General features: G+C 47.4%; 1 protein-coding gene across 1 annotated transcript; it reads right to left on the bottom strand.

The window, feature by feature from the left end:
* Positions 1–725: 725 nt before the first annotated feature.
* On the bottom strand, positions 726–17,493 carry LOC144149541 (2-oxoisovalerate dehydrogenase subunit alpha, mitochondrial-like). Its single transcript, XM_077681162.1, has 9 exons — positions 17,112–17,493; positions 13,212–13,415; positions 11,214–11,409; positions 8,526–8,687; positions 6,405–6,549; positions 5,294–5,355; positions 4,299–4,440; positions 2,458–2,629; positions 726–1,942 (listed from the first exon to the last, which is right to left on the bottom strand). The coding sequence occupies exons 1-9, from the start codon at positions 17,193–17,195 to the stop codon at positions 1,757–1,759; spliced, it is 1,353 nt and encodes a 450-aa protein (XP_077537288.1). The 5' UTR covers positions 17,196–17,493; the 3' UTR covers positions 726–1,756.
* Between the last annotated feature and the right edge of the window lie 28 nt (positions 17,494–17,521).

Below are 17,521 nucleotides of genomic sequence, written 5' to 3' on the forward strand. Positions count from 1 at the left end.
GGAGCGAAGTGTAGATCGCTGCAAAAAGCGCTCATGTTGTTATAGCCCATACCCAACTTTAGAAGCTTCCAACAAGTTCACGTAGCCGTTATTGCATCTAAGAACCCAAAACACCCTTCTAGACCTCGTTTCACCACACACATCCACTCACAACAACACCAAAAACATTCAAAGCACCGAATTAAACGCGCCAAAACAACGGAAGGCTGCGTGGTCCAATGCACTGGCTCATTCCTCTGACAAGGGGAGCACCGAGTGGTGACGCACGCCTCCAGCTGCCCGGTCCCTATAGCAACTTCGAAATGCAACTGCTGATAACGGCACTACTGCTCAGTCTACGGCGCAATTTGTGAAAGAGGCAATGGCAAGGAATGTCGCCTCTGGAAGAGAAAGGAAAAAAAAAAACCTCCCTTGCAACAGTTTTACGTTTTGGACATGCTTGTTTCATGGGACCAAGCGTGTACGGTTTACTGTGCACAAGTGTGCTTCACCTTGTGACACTCCTTTGCAATCTTGAGCACGAGGTCGCGGGTTCGATTCTCGGCCACGGCGGCCAGTTTTCTGATGGAGACGAAAAGCAAAAATGCCCATGTGTGCGAGATTTCGGCGCACGTTGAAGATCCCCAGGTGGTCACAATTAATCCGGAACCTTCCACTACGGCACGCCTCATCTCCTGCGTTGCGTCGACGAATTAAACCCTACAATCAATCAATCAATCAATCAATCCTTTGCAATCTCAAAGACTTTATTGTTCCACACAGTACACAGTGATGAGTAAGTAGCCTGCTGCAAAGTTACCATTGCTTGTACAGTGCCGATTAGAAGCTCCACACATTCTCTACGGACAGACACTGCTACGCCCACAGAAACGTGTACACAGCACCCAAGCATAGCCCCTCCCCCATCTCTCTTCTCCTCCTCATCAATGTTCTCGCTGGGCTCAAAAGCCACGACCACAGCTGAGAACGGGCAGCTTTGTTCAAAATATATAAAAAGCAGGGTACTTTGTAACAGCTGCTTCGTTACCAAAAAGAAAAAGCTGAGAATTCTCTTGTAAATGAACACTTTAAAAAAAAATGGCACCAGAGCCCATTGTGACTAATCCTGGGCCCCGCCAGTCTGTGGACGGCATTGGTTTGCCCAGACGTGTTGACAAGAAAAGCCCCCCCTCCCACTGCTCGAGTGAAGGGGATCATTGTGGCAGTGTGGAACTGTTTCAGCCCAAGGTACAGTACACTCGCAGGCCTTGGAACACTTCCCAAAATTTTGTTGACTACCCAGCCCGTGGGCTGGTGGAGATCAATGAAGCGCACGCCAGGAGTTGTGACACGTCACTGGCTGCTTTGTACTCTGAGGTGCTAAAAGTCTGCTTCAACGCACTCCGAGAGCTCAAATTTGTGCTGTATCGTGTAGTACTACCAACCACCACATGGTGCGAGGCAGGTGGTCAGAGACGTTACCCCACCATTACCCACCCTTGTGCAGTGGACAATGGTGCTGGCACTGGTTTCGTCGGCACCTGCAACGATGCTTGGCTGCTTCCAAACATCTGTCCTTCCAGCCCCACCTGACTTCTCCTCCTCCTTCTCCTCTACAAAAAAGGCTTTCTCAATCCCCCGTCCACTTTTCTACTTGATGGTGCTCAAGCCCCTGTGTGACCAGTGCTGCAGGCAGAATTCTCGCTTCCCAAGCAGTTCCTTGTCTAAGCATGCACAATGTGATCGGGCTGCTGTCGATAGCGGGACAGTTGCCAGCCTAGCTGTCCTCCTCCTCCCTGGCGTGCAGGTCGACGGGGTACTGGTCCCTGTACTGCTGCACGTGGTTCAGCATGTACTGCATCTGCGTCTCCAGGTGCGGCGGCATCTCCTTGTACACGTCCGTGAACAGGTCACTGACCGGAGGCTTGGGCACCTTTTCCACTTCCTTGACCGTCTGCAGGACCTGCACAAAGAGAAGAACATTTCGTCTGAAATCTCGTGACAAAGGCACCGTCCATGTCGCATGTGCTTCTGGTGGCACAGACCGAGGATGAGAGAATAACGTGTGAAATGCAGCAGTGACCGCTAGCTGGCCAGAAGCAAAATGTCCGCGCAAACCATGTGCAACAGTTATCATCACCATTGCTCAGAAACGGCACTGATAGCATTAAGGAGGGGAGGGCTGCCAGCCATTATCAACAGCCCTATTTTCAGACCACAAGTTTCTGTGGATTGTGTTTGTGGCAGGCCGCTTCACCGAGAAAGCGAAGCCACCTGCTGCCACATACATGCACTGTCATGGTCAGCTACTACACAAACGATGGGGCGCATCCGATAGAGTCAATCAAAGAACAAGAGCCATCCTTGTGCTGACACATTGTGGACTTTTCTCCAATAATACACTTTCGTGGAGAGCCCCCCTTTGCCCACGCGTGATGACAGCCTGACCGGCCAAAAGACCGTGCGGCGGATGCATACCTCCTTCTTGAAGGCAGCCTTGAGGTCCTTGTCCTGATCCTCGGTCCAATATCCCCGGTCCATGATGTAGTGGCGCAGTCGTGCGACTGGATGGCCCTGCTCGTCAAAGGTCCGCACCTCGTCCACCGACCGATATGCCGTGCTGTCGTCCGATGTGCTGTGGTGGCCAATCCTGTGTAATGGGGAACCATTCTTAACTACACAGGCTCCTGAAAGCCATTTGTTTCATTTACAGAGCCAGCATTCTTCAGGGTGGTTGTCTACTGTACACCCTATTATTCTGCCAGTCTCGACTTGGACAATGGTGGTGCGACAAGAACTGGGGTCATTAGGAGGGCACAGATACTCTTCTGGTTTCTTTGCACAGCGCAATGACGCTACTACAACTGTGCAAAAAGGCAAAAACTGAAGAGATCATCTTATCAGCAGAAGCCTATCAGTAAGGAGTCTGGGCAGTTCCAGCGCAAGATGGAAAATGATTCCAGTAATACCTCGCATAAGTGCTGCAGTGTACACAATCCGTTTGCCATTTAGGCTGCGAAGAAAAGTACACTAATGCAATTATTTGACTGGCACGGTGCCTACTGCGGGATGGTGAAGATCGCTTCACAAACAGAAAAGCCAAGATTGAACAGGGACCCACCACATGAAAGCTGTAATGCGCATATGGCAGCACAATGAAGAAGTTTGAAGAAACCTAGTGCAAAGAAAGTTTACACTTTGAAAGAGATTTATGCGACACTCAAACGTAATTGCTCATGCAGACTCCGCAAGGGTGGCATATTGGTGTTGTCAGGCAGCCTTGAGGTGTAAAGCAGTTTCAGCTGTTGGCGTGCTCACCAGGTGGCTACAGTATTTACAGCTGCCAAGTTGCACACTGTGAAGAGATGCGACACATGCCAAGACACGACCACATATTCCGCATTCCAGAAATGACAAGTGGCTCCATCTATAAATGGGGAAGGAATGCGTCATGTTTGAATCAGAATGAGTGAAGTTGCTCCTCATCACTACCAAGAACACAAGAAAACCAACAGTCCCATCTGAACACTTTTACTCTGTCCAATAGTTGTTCACAACCTCCACAGTAGGCATGCAGGTAACACCAGACAGACGCCAACGGCCGATGCAAGTACAAGGAGCAGCCAAAAATTGTAGTATTTTAATTAAGGACTACAATAGCTCATTTAGTGCAACACTCCGTCAAAGTGACAGTTTCGAATGTCGATGTATGTGCGTGTTTTGAAAGGAGATTGCGCTTAATATGCGACATCGTCTGGTTTTTCTCTCGCAGTTTGTTTGATTGATTGATTGATTGTGGGGTTTAACGCGCCGATGCAATGCAGGCGATGAGGCGCGCCATAGTGGAGGGCTCAGGATTAATTTTGACCACCTGCAGGGGATCTTTAACGTGCGCCGAAATCTCGTACACACAGGCGTTTTTGCTTTTCGCCTCCATCAGAAAAGCGGCCGCCGCGGCCGGGAATCGAACCCGCGACCTCATGCTCAGCAGCGCAACGCCTTAGCCACTGAGCCACCGCAGCGGGTCTCGCAGTTTTTTCGTCGTTGCTGCAATAGTTTCCAAGCAGATTATGGCGCAAAAGTCACAGAAACGACTCCTGTCCCGTTCAAAATACTCGCAAGAATACACTTTTTGTGAAATACGGAGGAACAGCCAGTTGTGATGAGGCGAAGGGGTAACTTCCGTTGCTGTTTTGAAGTTGTACCTGAGTTAGCTTCGCATTAGAGCACAAGTGCTATGCAGTCGAGCCCTGGTAAAGGCCAGTCAAATTCAGCCTGTCGGCACAGCACTATTGAGAGTCTGGCTGCAGTGTATCTACCTGTAGGTCATGGCCTCAATGAGCACGGGCTTCTGTTGCTCCAGCACGAAGCGACGGGCCTCCTGCACTGCCTGGTGGACGGCCAAAATGTCCTGGCCGTCCACGCGCACCGTTGTCAGGCCGTACGACGGGCCCCGGGCGGCTGTGGACATCGGAGAATGAGGAAACCAGCTTGTCAAGCTCACAGCGGCAACAAACGATTTAAAACTAAGTTTTGGTATTGTCCCTGGTGTGGGACTTATAGGTGTACGTATCGGCGACGTAACTGCACAATAAAGACAGTGCGGTCAATTTTCACCACCCTCTTCACACTTTCACCACAAGTGATGTACTACACTGTGCAACAATATACTAAAAACAACAATGTAAGCAAACTGCATAATATTAACCCTTTAAGGGTCAAGTTTTTCTGCTGAATTTTTATTGCCAATTTAAATTCGTTGGACGAATCTATTTCGGGGAAAACTTGTAATATTTTTTAGGGTGACCATAAAGTTACAAAAAGATCATTTGTGTAGTTACATACACGTAATTTATTCATGTGTAATACAAGAAAAATTATAAAAAAAGTTTTGCGTGTGCAAGAAGCGGGAAGTACTTGGAGGATGAAACCGAAACTAGGCGCGGCGCGCCTGCACGTGAATGGATGCACAAGCGATAGCCGGCGCATGCCTTTTGTAAAGCATAAAAAAGAAAAAAAAAACAGCCATCGGTGCAAGAAAGAAATTTCTTATATTTCCACAGTATCACACATGCCAAGCGAGAGAAATGATCGGAAAAGGCGCGCTTTTTAAACATACAAGTGATGACGTACATGTACGTCATTGACCATTTTGAAGGTGTTTGCAGGGGACATACACGTACGTCAATGACCCTAAAAGGGTTAACCCCCAAAGTCGGTGTCAGTATACTCCCTTAAGAATTGCGTGAGTCTTTTGGCTACGGCCTGAGCAGCTAGTCTGACAGTGGAAACAAATTCCACCAGGTGTACGTACCTACACCGTCGCAACTGTACTGCTGGTGGGATGGGGTCGAGATTGCGTAGCCGTTGTTTCGACTGAAAACACACAGAAGAGCGTTAGGGTACACTCCACAACAAACAATGTTTGAGCAACAGAATACTGGCGCAGAACGAATAAGCAAGTCAGCTGCTTAAACAGCACTGCTGGTCACGTTCGATGTAGGAGGCATGCACAGTAAAAGGACCACTAGATAAGTGCCGCACAAGCGACTTATTATGTAAAAAAAAGGGAATGACAGCGCCCGACTCTCCCGCACCAATGGAACTTTCGAACAAGCAAGCGAACAGACCAGCTGACATTGTTATCATACGGCAAGCAAATCCGTATCCAATCTTAGTCTATTTCCAGAAAAGGCATATGCAACATACACATATGTTGCATGACGCAGGTGACCCCTCGGATCTGTCTGATAAGGGATTGGCTCTGCCATTGGCTGCCTATCCCTCACATCGGCATGCACACCGTATCGGCACAGGTCCCAGGGCAGCAGCAACATTTTCATAAAGCCATCTCCAGTTCTGGCAAAATCTACAAGCCCTAACAAATTTCGTTTAACACCTTTCAAACATTGCGACAAGTCACATGCCCACCTTATCCAAGTACTGCTGCATTTTCATCAATACAGTTTACTGATCTCGCGAGAACCTGAAACACCATCATGGTAGCGCACACAGTGACCCACACTGGTGAACATGCTGTATCCATTAATTTGATTGATTGATTGTAGGGTTTAACGTGCCAACGCAACGCAGGCGATGAGATGCGCCGTAGTGGAGGGCTCCGGATTAGTTTTGACCTCCTGGAGATCTTTAACGTGTGCTGAAGTCTCGAACATACAGGCATTTTTGCTTTTCGTCTCCATCATAAAAGTGGCCACCATGGCCGGGAATCGAACATGTTGTCCACATGCTGTATCCAACTGCGGTTGGTTGGGCGCATGCTTTTGCCCAACACAAAGTCCCGATATAATAATGTCACATTGTAAAAGCCCCTCTTCTGCAAGCACCGTAACTCTCGCAAAGTTCACAACTTGCAAGCCAAGCGGCAAGGTTGCAACAGCGCGCACATGTGCACTGCCACCTACCAGATGAAGATGAGTGGTGCGCCCAGGGTGCCGGCAAAGTTGAAGGCCGCGTGGGCGTCGCCAGAGCTCGTGCCGCCGTCCCCAAAGTAGCAGGCCACGCACTTCTGCTTCTGGGCCAGCTTGAAGGCGTACGCCGTGCCCACCGCTGCGTGCACCCACCACAAACACAGGCCATCACACGATCTGCTCGCACATTTTCCTCGGCAGATTTCGCTCCACACTTTTCCCAACTCGTTCCTGCCACTCATGTGAAGCCTCCAACTTTGTTAGTAGCCCTTCCAACCCAGCCACACTGTTCTAATTGCAAGGGTTCCCACCTCATCCTGTGGCAACAGAGAACACCACATTTCCCCTTTAGCTGCATCTACCAGAAAGTTTTGAGAGAACACCCCCCCAAACATGGCCCACCCCTCTTTAGGGATGAAACATTCAATTTACCAAAAGACCCCTAAGATCACCCACCCCCTAAATCTACGTCAGCTTCGACACCCTCGAAAGCATGGAAAGTTCTCTCCACAAAATGTCCCGCGGCCACGAACACCGCCAATGCCTTGATTTTGAACAGGAGACTGGCGTGACTCGCAAGAGGAAGAAGGCGGAGCAGACGAAAAGGACGGAACAGCGAAGAGATAAAAGTGCACAGTTGAGATCCGGGTACCAGAACCACCCTTGCAAGCTTTGTGTCGGAGGCGTGGGAGTAACTGTCTAGAGATAATGCCTCGGTATCGTTTAAGCGGCACAGCGTCTCGACCAGCCTTGACACTAGTTCTCAAGACGGCAAGTTCAGCCACCACCTGCCCTCTGCAAGCAATCAACCGGCAAGTGGACCTGAAGCTTGGGCGAGCATGGTGGATGAAGTGCTGCAGCTCGTGTCGACTCTGAAAGCAACGCATCATCCGATGGCTTTAGCGCCGATGAGTGACAAAATAAACGAGAGTCATCTATTTATGTGCTGATGCAGTCCCTTATTTGTCCTTTCCACACTCAACCCGAAAGTTGGCCCATCTCGTATTTTTCACTTGATATGTCCGTAGTTTTAATTAAAGGTGCAGCCACATTTTCGCACATGAGCCGAGAGTTCACCCATCCCATATTTTTCACTTGATATCCTTGTACTTTGCATGGGTGTTCTTTCGGAACTTTACAGTAGGCAGTAGCAAACAAGGGCATTTCAAGAAAAGAACAGAGCTGTTTGTTAAAACGTAATACAAGTGACATCAAGAACTGTTGTGACTGATCAGAGATGTATGCAATGAGCATTCACTTCGGTGCATAGAAAAACATTTTCCTGCATGGATGCAACCAGGCCTGGAGGAGGAGTAGGCAGACACCAACATCTAAACACTACAGCCCGCATGTCTCATTAACCAAAAAGAAAAAAAATTGAGTGTGTGCAATTGGTTTAAACGATTTCTGTGAACATAAATTGCTCCTTTTTTTAACCCTCTTTTCTTTATGACCTGGGTGTTGCCTCTTCACAGAGCCTCTCATCTGTTGAAGCAATCAAAGTTGAAGTGCTGCTCATTTAAACATCACTGTAACACACAGCAGCTGAGTGTTCACGTTGTTGGCATCCTGTTACCGTATTTTCGCGCATATAACCTGCACCAAAAATGCAAAAATTTCAGTGCCAAAGTAGGGGTGCGGATAATTCGCGGGGTTTTTCCTTTAGTGCAGCTTCACGGCAATGCACATTGTGCCGTGAAGCTCCTACGCAGTAACACTGACTAAGCCATGCATGGCAGCGATTGTGCAAAACACACAAGGGCAAGGAAGGAAAAACAAGGACAAGCACACTCTAACAACTGAATTCTATTAATGAATTGTGACTTTCGCCTAGCAGTCAGTGTATTCTACTTGCTAAATACACGCTTTTTCTGTCTAATAGTATGTGGTGTGTAGCTTGAGCAGTAGCTTTGGTGCGGCCTTTCCTGTATCAAATGTGCGGGCAATATCCAAGTATACATGCGAATATACGGTACCTCCAAATCAACGGCAAACTCCACACCCCTTCCTGCCTGACAAGATGGTGAGTACGGGCGAAGAAATCCAGGCAAAATCTAGGCGACCAGCCACCAGGCTGCAAGCGAGCTTAATAAGAGGCATCAGAGCAGTGCTCACCCTGTGGCATCTGTGTGGCCACCGTGGAGGACACGGTGACCACGTGGTGCTTGGTCGAGCCGTAGTGGATGGGCATCTGGCGGCCCTTGCCAAAGTCGTGCATCGTCGAAAAGCACTGCTGCATCGTCTGGTTCAGCGAGAAGCCCCGCCACAGCAGGACTCCTGCGACCGATGAGAAGAGCAGCTAATGGTTACGTGCCACCTTGAAATAAACGCACTGACAATGAACTTCGCATCACCGCTGCCATTCCTGCACTAGCGCTAGAAAAGGGAACGCCGTCTCTACTTCTCGCTCACCATATCAACTGCTGTTTCCCTCAGGTAACCCTACATTCTTCCACCCCAGACACTGAGCATGCATCTGTTCCATAAATCTTTCGTCTATCTTAAAGGAGCCATGAAGACAAAATACAAGTTGGGTTTATTAGAGAGACTGCTTAGTCCCGATAACAATGATACCAATATCATCGCAATTTTCAAACAAATAACGGAGATATTAAAGAAAACGTGTGAAGCAGTCGCGACCCCCTAGCCAATTTCCCGCAACTTTTCTATGACGTCACGGAACCTTGTTTGCGCGATTGGCGGCCGCCTAACTGACCTGTCGTGAAGACACATGACTGGACGTGTGTAATGGGGCCTCTAGTTCCACTTGACCGCATCACTTGAATGCTAACGTGCAGTTAACGCACTGAAAATTATAGTTTATTGTTGGCCCGTATGACGTCATTCTTGCTCATAACACGTCACTGTGGCGCAAAATTTGAAAGTTTTTAAATACTTCTTGCTTTTTTTTTTTCGTTAGCAAAACATCTTTTGTGGCTGTAATGGCGCTGAGTGATACTGAATCCTAGTTCTTTCAAATTACACGAAGTTGTATTTTCTCTTCATGGCTCCTTTAAAGGAGCACTGACACCAATTTTCGGCGTTAATATTATTGCACAGTTCGCTTCCTTCACTCAACAGAATACCCTGGCTGAAATATGAGCGGCCTGCGACGCGAAGAACATAGTTCAATTGGATTTCATTTATCGCGCTGACGAAGAAGCGTGCGGAGCGGCATTCAGCAAATGGACATCAGCGTGACATCACTCCAGGAGAGGAAAAAGAAGTGACACGACAGCGCTCGTCAAAAACTCGTGACGTACTTCACGCGCGCGACCCCACGAGCGGCGAGCGCGCGCAACACCCTCTCAAGCAGGCGCCGATGACGTCCGCACAAAGTGGTGAGGTCAGACAGGGAGTCTGTCATATACGCTGTTTGGGATGAAAGCACGGGAATTTGAAACAAACAATTTTCGGGCCATTCAATGTAATTAACTATCGTGCGCTGAAGTATTTGAAGTGCTGTTTCAGGTTGGCCAGACCATTAGGCATCGATAAAAGCAATAAAAGTGTAACATAAAATTTTCGTGCCAGTGCTCCTTTAGAGCTGTTGTGGAGGGGTGGCTGAAAGGTCCCCCCACAACGCCGAAAAGGGAGAAACGCTTGTCTTCCCGTCTTCTAGCAGTCGATCTTGGCCGCCACTTTGCCCCGTTGGCCACAGTTGAGACCATGCACTGTACAGGTGCCCCAAAAAGTAAACGGACCATGGCTTTGTGAAATTAGAATAATTTATAGTTTACGCGGCCGCCAGCATAAATAGAATATGTGCGGCCCGGTTTTATATTAGAATGACTTTTTGATTGATTGATTGATTGTAGGGTTTAACGCGCCGACGCAACGCAGGCGATGAGGCGCGCCGTAGTGGAGGGCTCCAGATTAATTTTGACCACCTGGGGATCTTTAACGTGCGCCGAAATCTCGCACACACGGGCGTTTTTGCTTTTCGCCTCCATCAGAAAAGCGGCCGCCGCGGCCGGGAATCGAACCCGCGACCTCGTGCTCAGCAGCACAACGCCTTAGCCACTGAGCCACCGCGGCGGGTTAGAATGACTTTTTAAAAAGTCACTCCGAGATTGCTGGCTAGGCGCATGTCTGAAAAATCCCCTCAAAATCTCCAACCCGCGCTCCGTTTACTTTTTGGGACACCTGCTCATACGCCGCACGTACCCTAACTGTTCACACATCTTGTTCGTGTGCTTTCGGAGTTGGCACACTGATACACGAGCCTCTCTCTCTTTCTCTCTGTGAGGACACAGTGTTGCTAAACAGAGTGGAGGCAGGAGTGAAGGAAACAGCTGCGTGTCTGCTCCCTTTGTTGTAAGTGTAAAAAAAATGGTAGACCTCTGCCACCACTGCCACGTAATTTGTAGAGACCTTCTGAAAATTGAGCTCGACCCATGTGGCTCCACACTTGAGGGCGAGACCTTTTTGTATTTAGCGGTTAAAATGTCGCTTTTAATGCGTTTTTTATGCTTGATATGGCAAAAATTATGCCCACATATATTTTTAATTGAAAGAACAGTGCTAGTACCAGTTTTGCATTTGTGTTTTGCCTCATACATGCCTAACGTTTTCTTTTTGCCAAAAAACAGTGTTGACAAATTTGAAAATTGACACTCAATTTAGTGCTTTCGAAATGTCTTGCCTACATTAACTTCTCGTTACAGAATTTTTTTAGCTTTTGGCTGGGTGACCAAATCAAGGGTCACATGGACAGACGGACAGACCAAAATTTTCGCAATTAAGTGGCCCAAGAAAAACTATAATCCTTAAAGGTGACGCCAGGAGTGCCAAGAAGCTCACCGTACTCGCGGTACTGGACGAACACAAGGTCAGTGTCGTCAAGTCCTGCCGCGCTGCCGATGAGGACACCCTCCTCTCCATAGTGAGTCATGTAGAAGGAGATGCGGCCCTGCCTCTGTGACTCGTACATGATGCGGTCGATGATGTTGAGCTGCACCATCTTGGTGTACATGCGCACCAGCTTGTCCTTGTCCAGCTGGGATGGCGGTGTTTCAATGTAGGGGAATAGAGGTACGAATTCAGGTGCAGCACATCGCTTTAGAAATAACAGACACTGCTTGGTGCTTGTTCCGTTACGATAGCACAGGCCTTGCCCCTTTGTGCGAGGAGAGGGCAGCCAGTGGCAAAATCCAAACTTCAGCCACTGCGTCAGCACATCCAGTCATGTAGAAATCGTCGAATCTTCAGTAAACAGCTGCTATCCAAGCAGGTCTTTAGGAGAAAAAGAAAAACACTTTGCTATCCATTGCAAGGGTGAACTGCAATTTCAGTGTAGCTGTTAGAGATTGAAACACACATCAGCGGGCACAGAGCAACGAACCTTGTGGTGCTATGCCATGCTGAGCGCCACGCACGCAGCCAGCGCTGCTCGAGATGTATAGCTACCAAACTACCATATTTTCGCGCGTACAACCCGCACCAAAAATGCCAAAATTTCAGTGCCAAAGCAGAGGTGCAGATAATATGCGGCTTTTGCCTTTAGTGCAGCTTCATGGCAATGCGCATTGTGCTGTAAAGCACCTTCGCAGTAGCACTGACTAAGCCTTCCATGGCAGCGATTGTGCAAAACATACAAGGACAAGGAGGAGAAAACAAGGTCGAGCGCTCTCTAACAACTGAATTTTATTAGTGAATTGTGACCTTCACTTTGTAGTCAGTGTATTCTACTTGCTAAATATATGCTTTTTCTGTCTACATAGCATGTGATGTGTTGCTTGAGCAGTATCTTTGGTGCAGCCTTTCCTGTATCAAATGTGCGGGCAATACGCCAGGATTTGTTTTTTTTTTTCCTGCGGGCTGAAAGTTGGAATGCGGATTATAAGCAGGGGCACGTTGTACACGGGAAAATACGGTACCTTTAGAAACCCACAGAGGCACTTTCTACTTCATCAGCCTTCCTGGCTTTCCATCATTGCTGGCACACTCTAAATCGCGTATTTCGGGACCTAAACCAACAGGACCACACCATCTTCACTGGACCTTCTCTCATCACGCACACCTGTCGCCTTCTCTCTTTTTCTGATTTGGCAAGATGAGACAATTTTGTGTGAACAAATTTTCAGATAACACAGGGTAACATGTTCTGTAGTAGCAGAAGGGTCCCTTAATGTAACGTGTGTGATAAATGCAGTGTAAACTAGACAGTGCTGCTGCCAACTGTCCTGCATCAACAAAAATAACGGCAATAATCTAATTGCGCCCACCAACCGATTGGGACAGCGGGCTAGCTCTACCCCGATCTTTCGCCAACATGGCATAAGCAGCTGACTGTCCCTCAAGGGACTGAAGATGTTTAAGGGTGCTGTTTCCTTATTGCGGCTGGGCATGCTGAGTTTAAAGCAAACAAGCAACAATGCAAATATATGTATTGTAGCAATGTGTCGTGACGGGCAATCCTATGTATTTGCATCATAATCCAGGGTTGTCACCTGCACTTCGTCATCATACACGACAATGAAAGGTTGTGACCTACCAAGAAATGTACAAATCCTTGCTTGGATGATAAAAATAAACAGTTGAGGAAGCGCAGAGTGCAAGTGCAGTGATGAATATGGCCAGGAATGAAAACACAATCGCCACACTCTTTCTTCCTATACCTGTTCAGCGGTTCGTTTGCAGCAACAGAAGCCCGAGAACCCTTCTTGCACAGTGAACAAGCTCTGCGCACTTTTTCCAACTCAAGCTGCAGTTCGTGGCCACCGGCTTACAGACCTAGGTGGTTGCTGATGCTCCACAAAGTTAACACAACCCCACAATGCCACTGCACGCACGGCGTACCCCGGGATCCTCAACGCCGTCGACCAGGGTGCCGTCCGTGTTGAGGATGCTGTACATGGGGATGCCATTGTGGGCGTCGTCGGGCACAAACTCCAGCCGACTGGTGGTCCCAATGCGGTGGGAACGGGCCACGGGTGCGTAGAAGGCCTCCGACTCAGCTGCCAGCACCGACCGCGGCTGAGCACCTTGGTCGCAGCTCTGCACCTACACACACAGGGTCCAATCAGGTTGCCAGCTTGCTTGCACCGCCACGCTTGGACCTTTGCATCATCATCATCATCATCATCATCATCATCACCACCACCACCACCACCACCACCACCACCACCAGCCTATCTATGCCCACTGCAGGGCAAATGCCTCTCCCATTAATCTCCAATTATCCCGGTCGTGTGCTAACTGCGACCAATTTATCCCCGCAAACTTCTTGATCTCATCTGCCCACCTCTGCCGCGCTTGCCTTCTCCGGGGATCCACTCTGCTACCCGTTGTTCCCTGACCCGCTCCGCTCTCTTCTTGTCCCTTAATGTTACACCTATCATCTTCCGTTCCACTGCTCGCTGAGTCGTCCTCATTTTAAGCCCCGTAGGTGAGTACTGGTAAAATGCAGCTTACCAGTGCTTACCATCTTACCAAGATACCGGTAAGACGAAACACACATTTGTAGTGTGCATTTTGTCTCTCCTTTATTAATTCACACTTATTATCCACTAGCCTGATGAATTCCATAGTTAGCTACCACCCGCCCAACTTTTCAGTTCAGCTGGCTTTCAACACTAGGTGCAAAGGCTTATGATATAGAACATCTAAAAATTCCTTCGAAAAAACTAAAGGCCACATTCTTTCTAGGCTACAACATATTAGAGGTAACGTTTCACGCATCACGAGTAATAAGCGGGAGAATATATTTCTAGCCGCTCCAGATTAAGTGACGCTAGAGATTTTGACACACGTGCAACATCTAGAACATTTCTACTTGGAACTGAGCGATGCCAGAATACTGCACTGCAAGGGCAATAAAAATAGTTTTTGTTCTATAAGCCCCGCAAACACATACCTGCAACAAAAAGTCAAGCAGTGACACCTCAAAGGTGAAATGCCTGCAAAGCCCTAACTTTAAAGCTGTGTTGCACAGCGCTTCAGGTGCTGCCGCAAACGTCGAACTGATTGATCAAACAGCGGCCACCAATTTTAAGGGTGCTGAATAAAAGTAACTTCCTTGCCCTGTATGCGTGTTTTCTTACCTTTTGGAAGGAATACATTTTACTTGCTGGTTCTCACAAAAAAGTTATCAGCAAAATATGTAAATTAAGATTAAGATACCTCTGCACTAAGAAGTAGCCATAAGAAGCATGCATTACTGCCAGTCCAGCATGCATATGATTCACACGCAGCTGTTTACCTCCCAGCCACAAAGACTATCTAAGGCAAAACAACAATTGCTCCCTGCCTGGACCATCTTTGCCCGAGTGACACCAACAGCACCCCACATGGTACTCCCATTCTAGCACCCTCCAACCTTCCAGTACTCAAGGGCTCACACAGACTGGGTTTCACACCTCCACTGCCATAGCCAAGGTAATTTCGGTTTTTTGGAAGGTGTTTGCTTGGAAGGTGTTTTGTGTGACCCAAAGACCTTTCGCATAATTTATACTGTTCATTTGTAATGTGCAGGAGATGTAACCACAAAGACAATGATGAAGAAGCTTGCCTAGTGGCAATCCGCTAGATTGATCCTATTGTTCAGTGCCATGGCATATGTAGGTAACACTTTCCATTGTTAGTGTGCTTGGGCAATCCTTTCAAGCTCCACTGCACCCCATACCTTTTTTTTTTCTCCACACTGCCACTTCAGTGGTGAATCGAAGGAGATTACAATGAGATGCGTTAATCTTGTAATTGCGGGAAGTTTGGCCCCTTTTTTACATCACGGTGCACAGAGAATTGTGCTACGCATCGCGATGTTCAAAAAGACATGCCGGGAAGTTGCAGCCCTCACATTTTATTCAGGGTTCGTACGGGCTTCAAAAGAAAAAATTCAAGGGTTTTCAAGGACCATAAAACACATTTTCAAGGTACCCATCTTATGTTTTATCTGGGATTATTTATAACTTTTTCAACACAATGAAATATTTTGTTATTGCCCAATACCTAAGAACATTAATGCACATTTAGATAGGCGCTATGGGTTTATGAATGCTCCCCCAGCATTATTTTTTATTTCATAGTTTGTATTTAGAGGTTTTTTTTCTTTTTTCTTCGTGTTTTGCTGAGGCTGTTTGATTTCAAAACTTAATGTTGCCCGCATCTCCTGCTTTGTCAGGAACAGTATCAGCTGAAATTAACTCGGCAAGTGTTGCTATAAGGCAGGATGAACTATGTACACGTCCACCATTTGCACGGAAAAGAAAACGCAGATGGAGCGTATCAGGCACAGCAAACATGCAATGAAAGGCCGTCCACAGACTAGATGGAACATGCAAGATAGAGAACAGAAGCCGACTTTCACGGGATTTTATCGTGACATGAATTCTATTGAGGAGTGCTGCCCCCGATGTTGCCTCGTAATAATGAGAATCCACAACTCGTTATTTCACGCAATACACTTAAACTTGAATGTTACAATGTTTGTTTACATTTTTAACACCTAAAATTCACGACAAACACTTTAAATTCTTGTGAAAAGATAGGGCCATTGGTTCTCTCCAGAAAAATCAAGGGTTTTCAAGGACCCTTTAAAAATTCCAGGACTTTCCAGGCCTTGAAATTTACACTTCTAAATTCAAGGATTTTCAAGGTTTTCAAGGACCTGTGCAAACCCTGTTATTAATGCATTCCCTTCCAGGCAATACTGCAGCTCAGTTTCGAACCTTTCCCAGGCTTTTCTGGATGGCCAGCTACAGGCAGTGCAGCAGTGTGCAACTCGTACGGTTCAGAACAAGCATATATGATTAGCAAAGCTGAGGTATGCATCTCCTTGAAAGTGCCTTAAGACTGCACGTGTTCAAATTGTGTGCTGTGCATTTGACGGCTACGTACAAAATGCACTTCTGTGTTTTTTTTTGTTTGTTTGAGTGAACGAGCGCTCTGGTCAGCTGGACCACATTTGAGCTTGTGCAGATGGTAATAATGAGTGGGTATGTTTCCTTAAAAACAATTTGGGGCCCGTGTAAGCATTTTTCTCGGAGGTGGATTGCTCTCACCCCCTGGATCGTGCAAGTGAGTGTGCATGTGCGTTGCGCTGTCTTTTTTTTTTTCCCTGGAAGACTGGACAGAAGACATACAGGAGCACGTGTGTGAGGTTCTTCTCGTTTTTTCCTCGCACATCAAACAGGAAATTGTATTTTTTTGAGTGTCTGTAAATAACCATCTGTTATGACTGTTATTACTATTATTATGAAAAAATTGAATTAAGGCAAAGACCCAACTACGGTTTTAAGAAAACAATTTCGAAAAATATATTTTTTTCTTTTTCCGCAAACTTTATGCAGCACGTGCTGGTGTGTCCCAGTTGTGGAAATGGGGCCAAAAGTTGGACGCTTCAAATAAAGAGCTAGAAAACAAATCTCCGATGTTTATAGATTTTCACGGTGCAAAAAGGGGGCGGATAACGTTTAAAGATGTGCGTATACTGTTTTTAACAGCGAATGCGGATCATCAATTGCTTTAACGGCAGAAAAAAAAAAAAAAAGATAACTTGTACATACGTAGCAAGTTCAGCAAAGTGCGTTTCCATGTGGCAAGCCCAAATTTCCAGGCTATCCTTTCGAGCCGAACTGCGTGACGTACCGATTTGCCAAAAAGACAACGCAGTTTACCGGCTAGATCATTCGCAGTGAGCCGCGTAAGGTAACACCTACCAAAATAAGGGATCGAACGATCGTTTTCGCGGCCGCTCACCTGAGATGATGAAATCAAGCGATGCGGCAACTTCGAGCGCAGAAAGGCGAGCCTGGTGGCAGCAAGTAGGCGCCCGGAGACCATGGTAAGCTTGCGGTACAAAAAACGCTAGCTTTCACAGTGATAACTAGAAGCCAAGGACTACTCGTATTTCACGGTACAACGCTCCCCACGCGCTGTCATCAAGGGCCAGTAGCGCGCGGCGCAAGTATGTCGCCACCGCGCAAGCCGTCTGCTGCTGTTTTCGAACTTGAATAAGGCCACTGCCCTGTATTTACCGTTACGTCAGCGCGCGTGGCGGACGTCGACGAGTGCGTACAGGAAGGACTTGCGCCGGGAGAAATGCAACTGGATCAAACGAGAGGAAAAGTCAAGAAAGAAACAAAACCCACATTATCATCATCGTGTCG

This window comes from Haemaphysalis longicornis, unplaced genomic scaffold, assembly GCF_048455015.1.
Source record: "Haemaphysalis longicornis isolate Haplotype H1 unplaced genomic scaffold, Haemaphysalis longicornis Haplotype H1 scaffold_8, whole genome shotgun sequence".
In the NCBI taxonomy this organism is placed as follows: Eukaryota; Metazoa; Arthropoda; class Arachnida; order Ixodida; family Ixodidae; genus Haemaphysalis; species Haemaphysalis longicornis.

Excerpts from the sequence above, each read along its gene's own strand:
- LOC144149541 (XM_077681162.1), bottom strand. The coding sequence starts at position 17,195 with ATGGTCTCCGGGCGCCTACTTGCTGCCACCAGGCTCGCCTTTCTGCGC. Across the intron at positions 5,356-6,404 it reads GCACCACTCATCTTCATCTG|TCGAAACAACGGCTACGCAA; the intron begins GTAGGTGGCAGT and ends GTGTGTTTTCAG. Across the intron at positions 4,441-5,293 it reads GTACAGTTGCGACGGTGTAG|CCGCCCGGGGCCCGTCGTAC; the intron begins GTACGTACACCT and ends CGATGTCCACAG.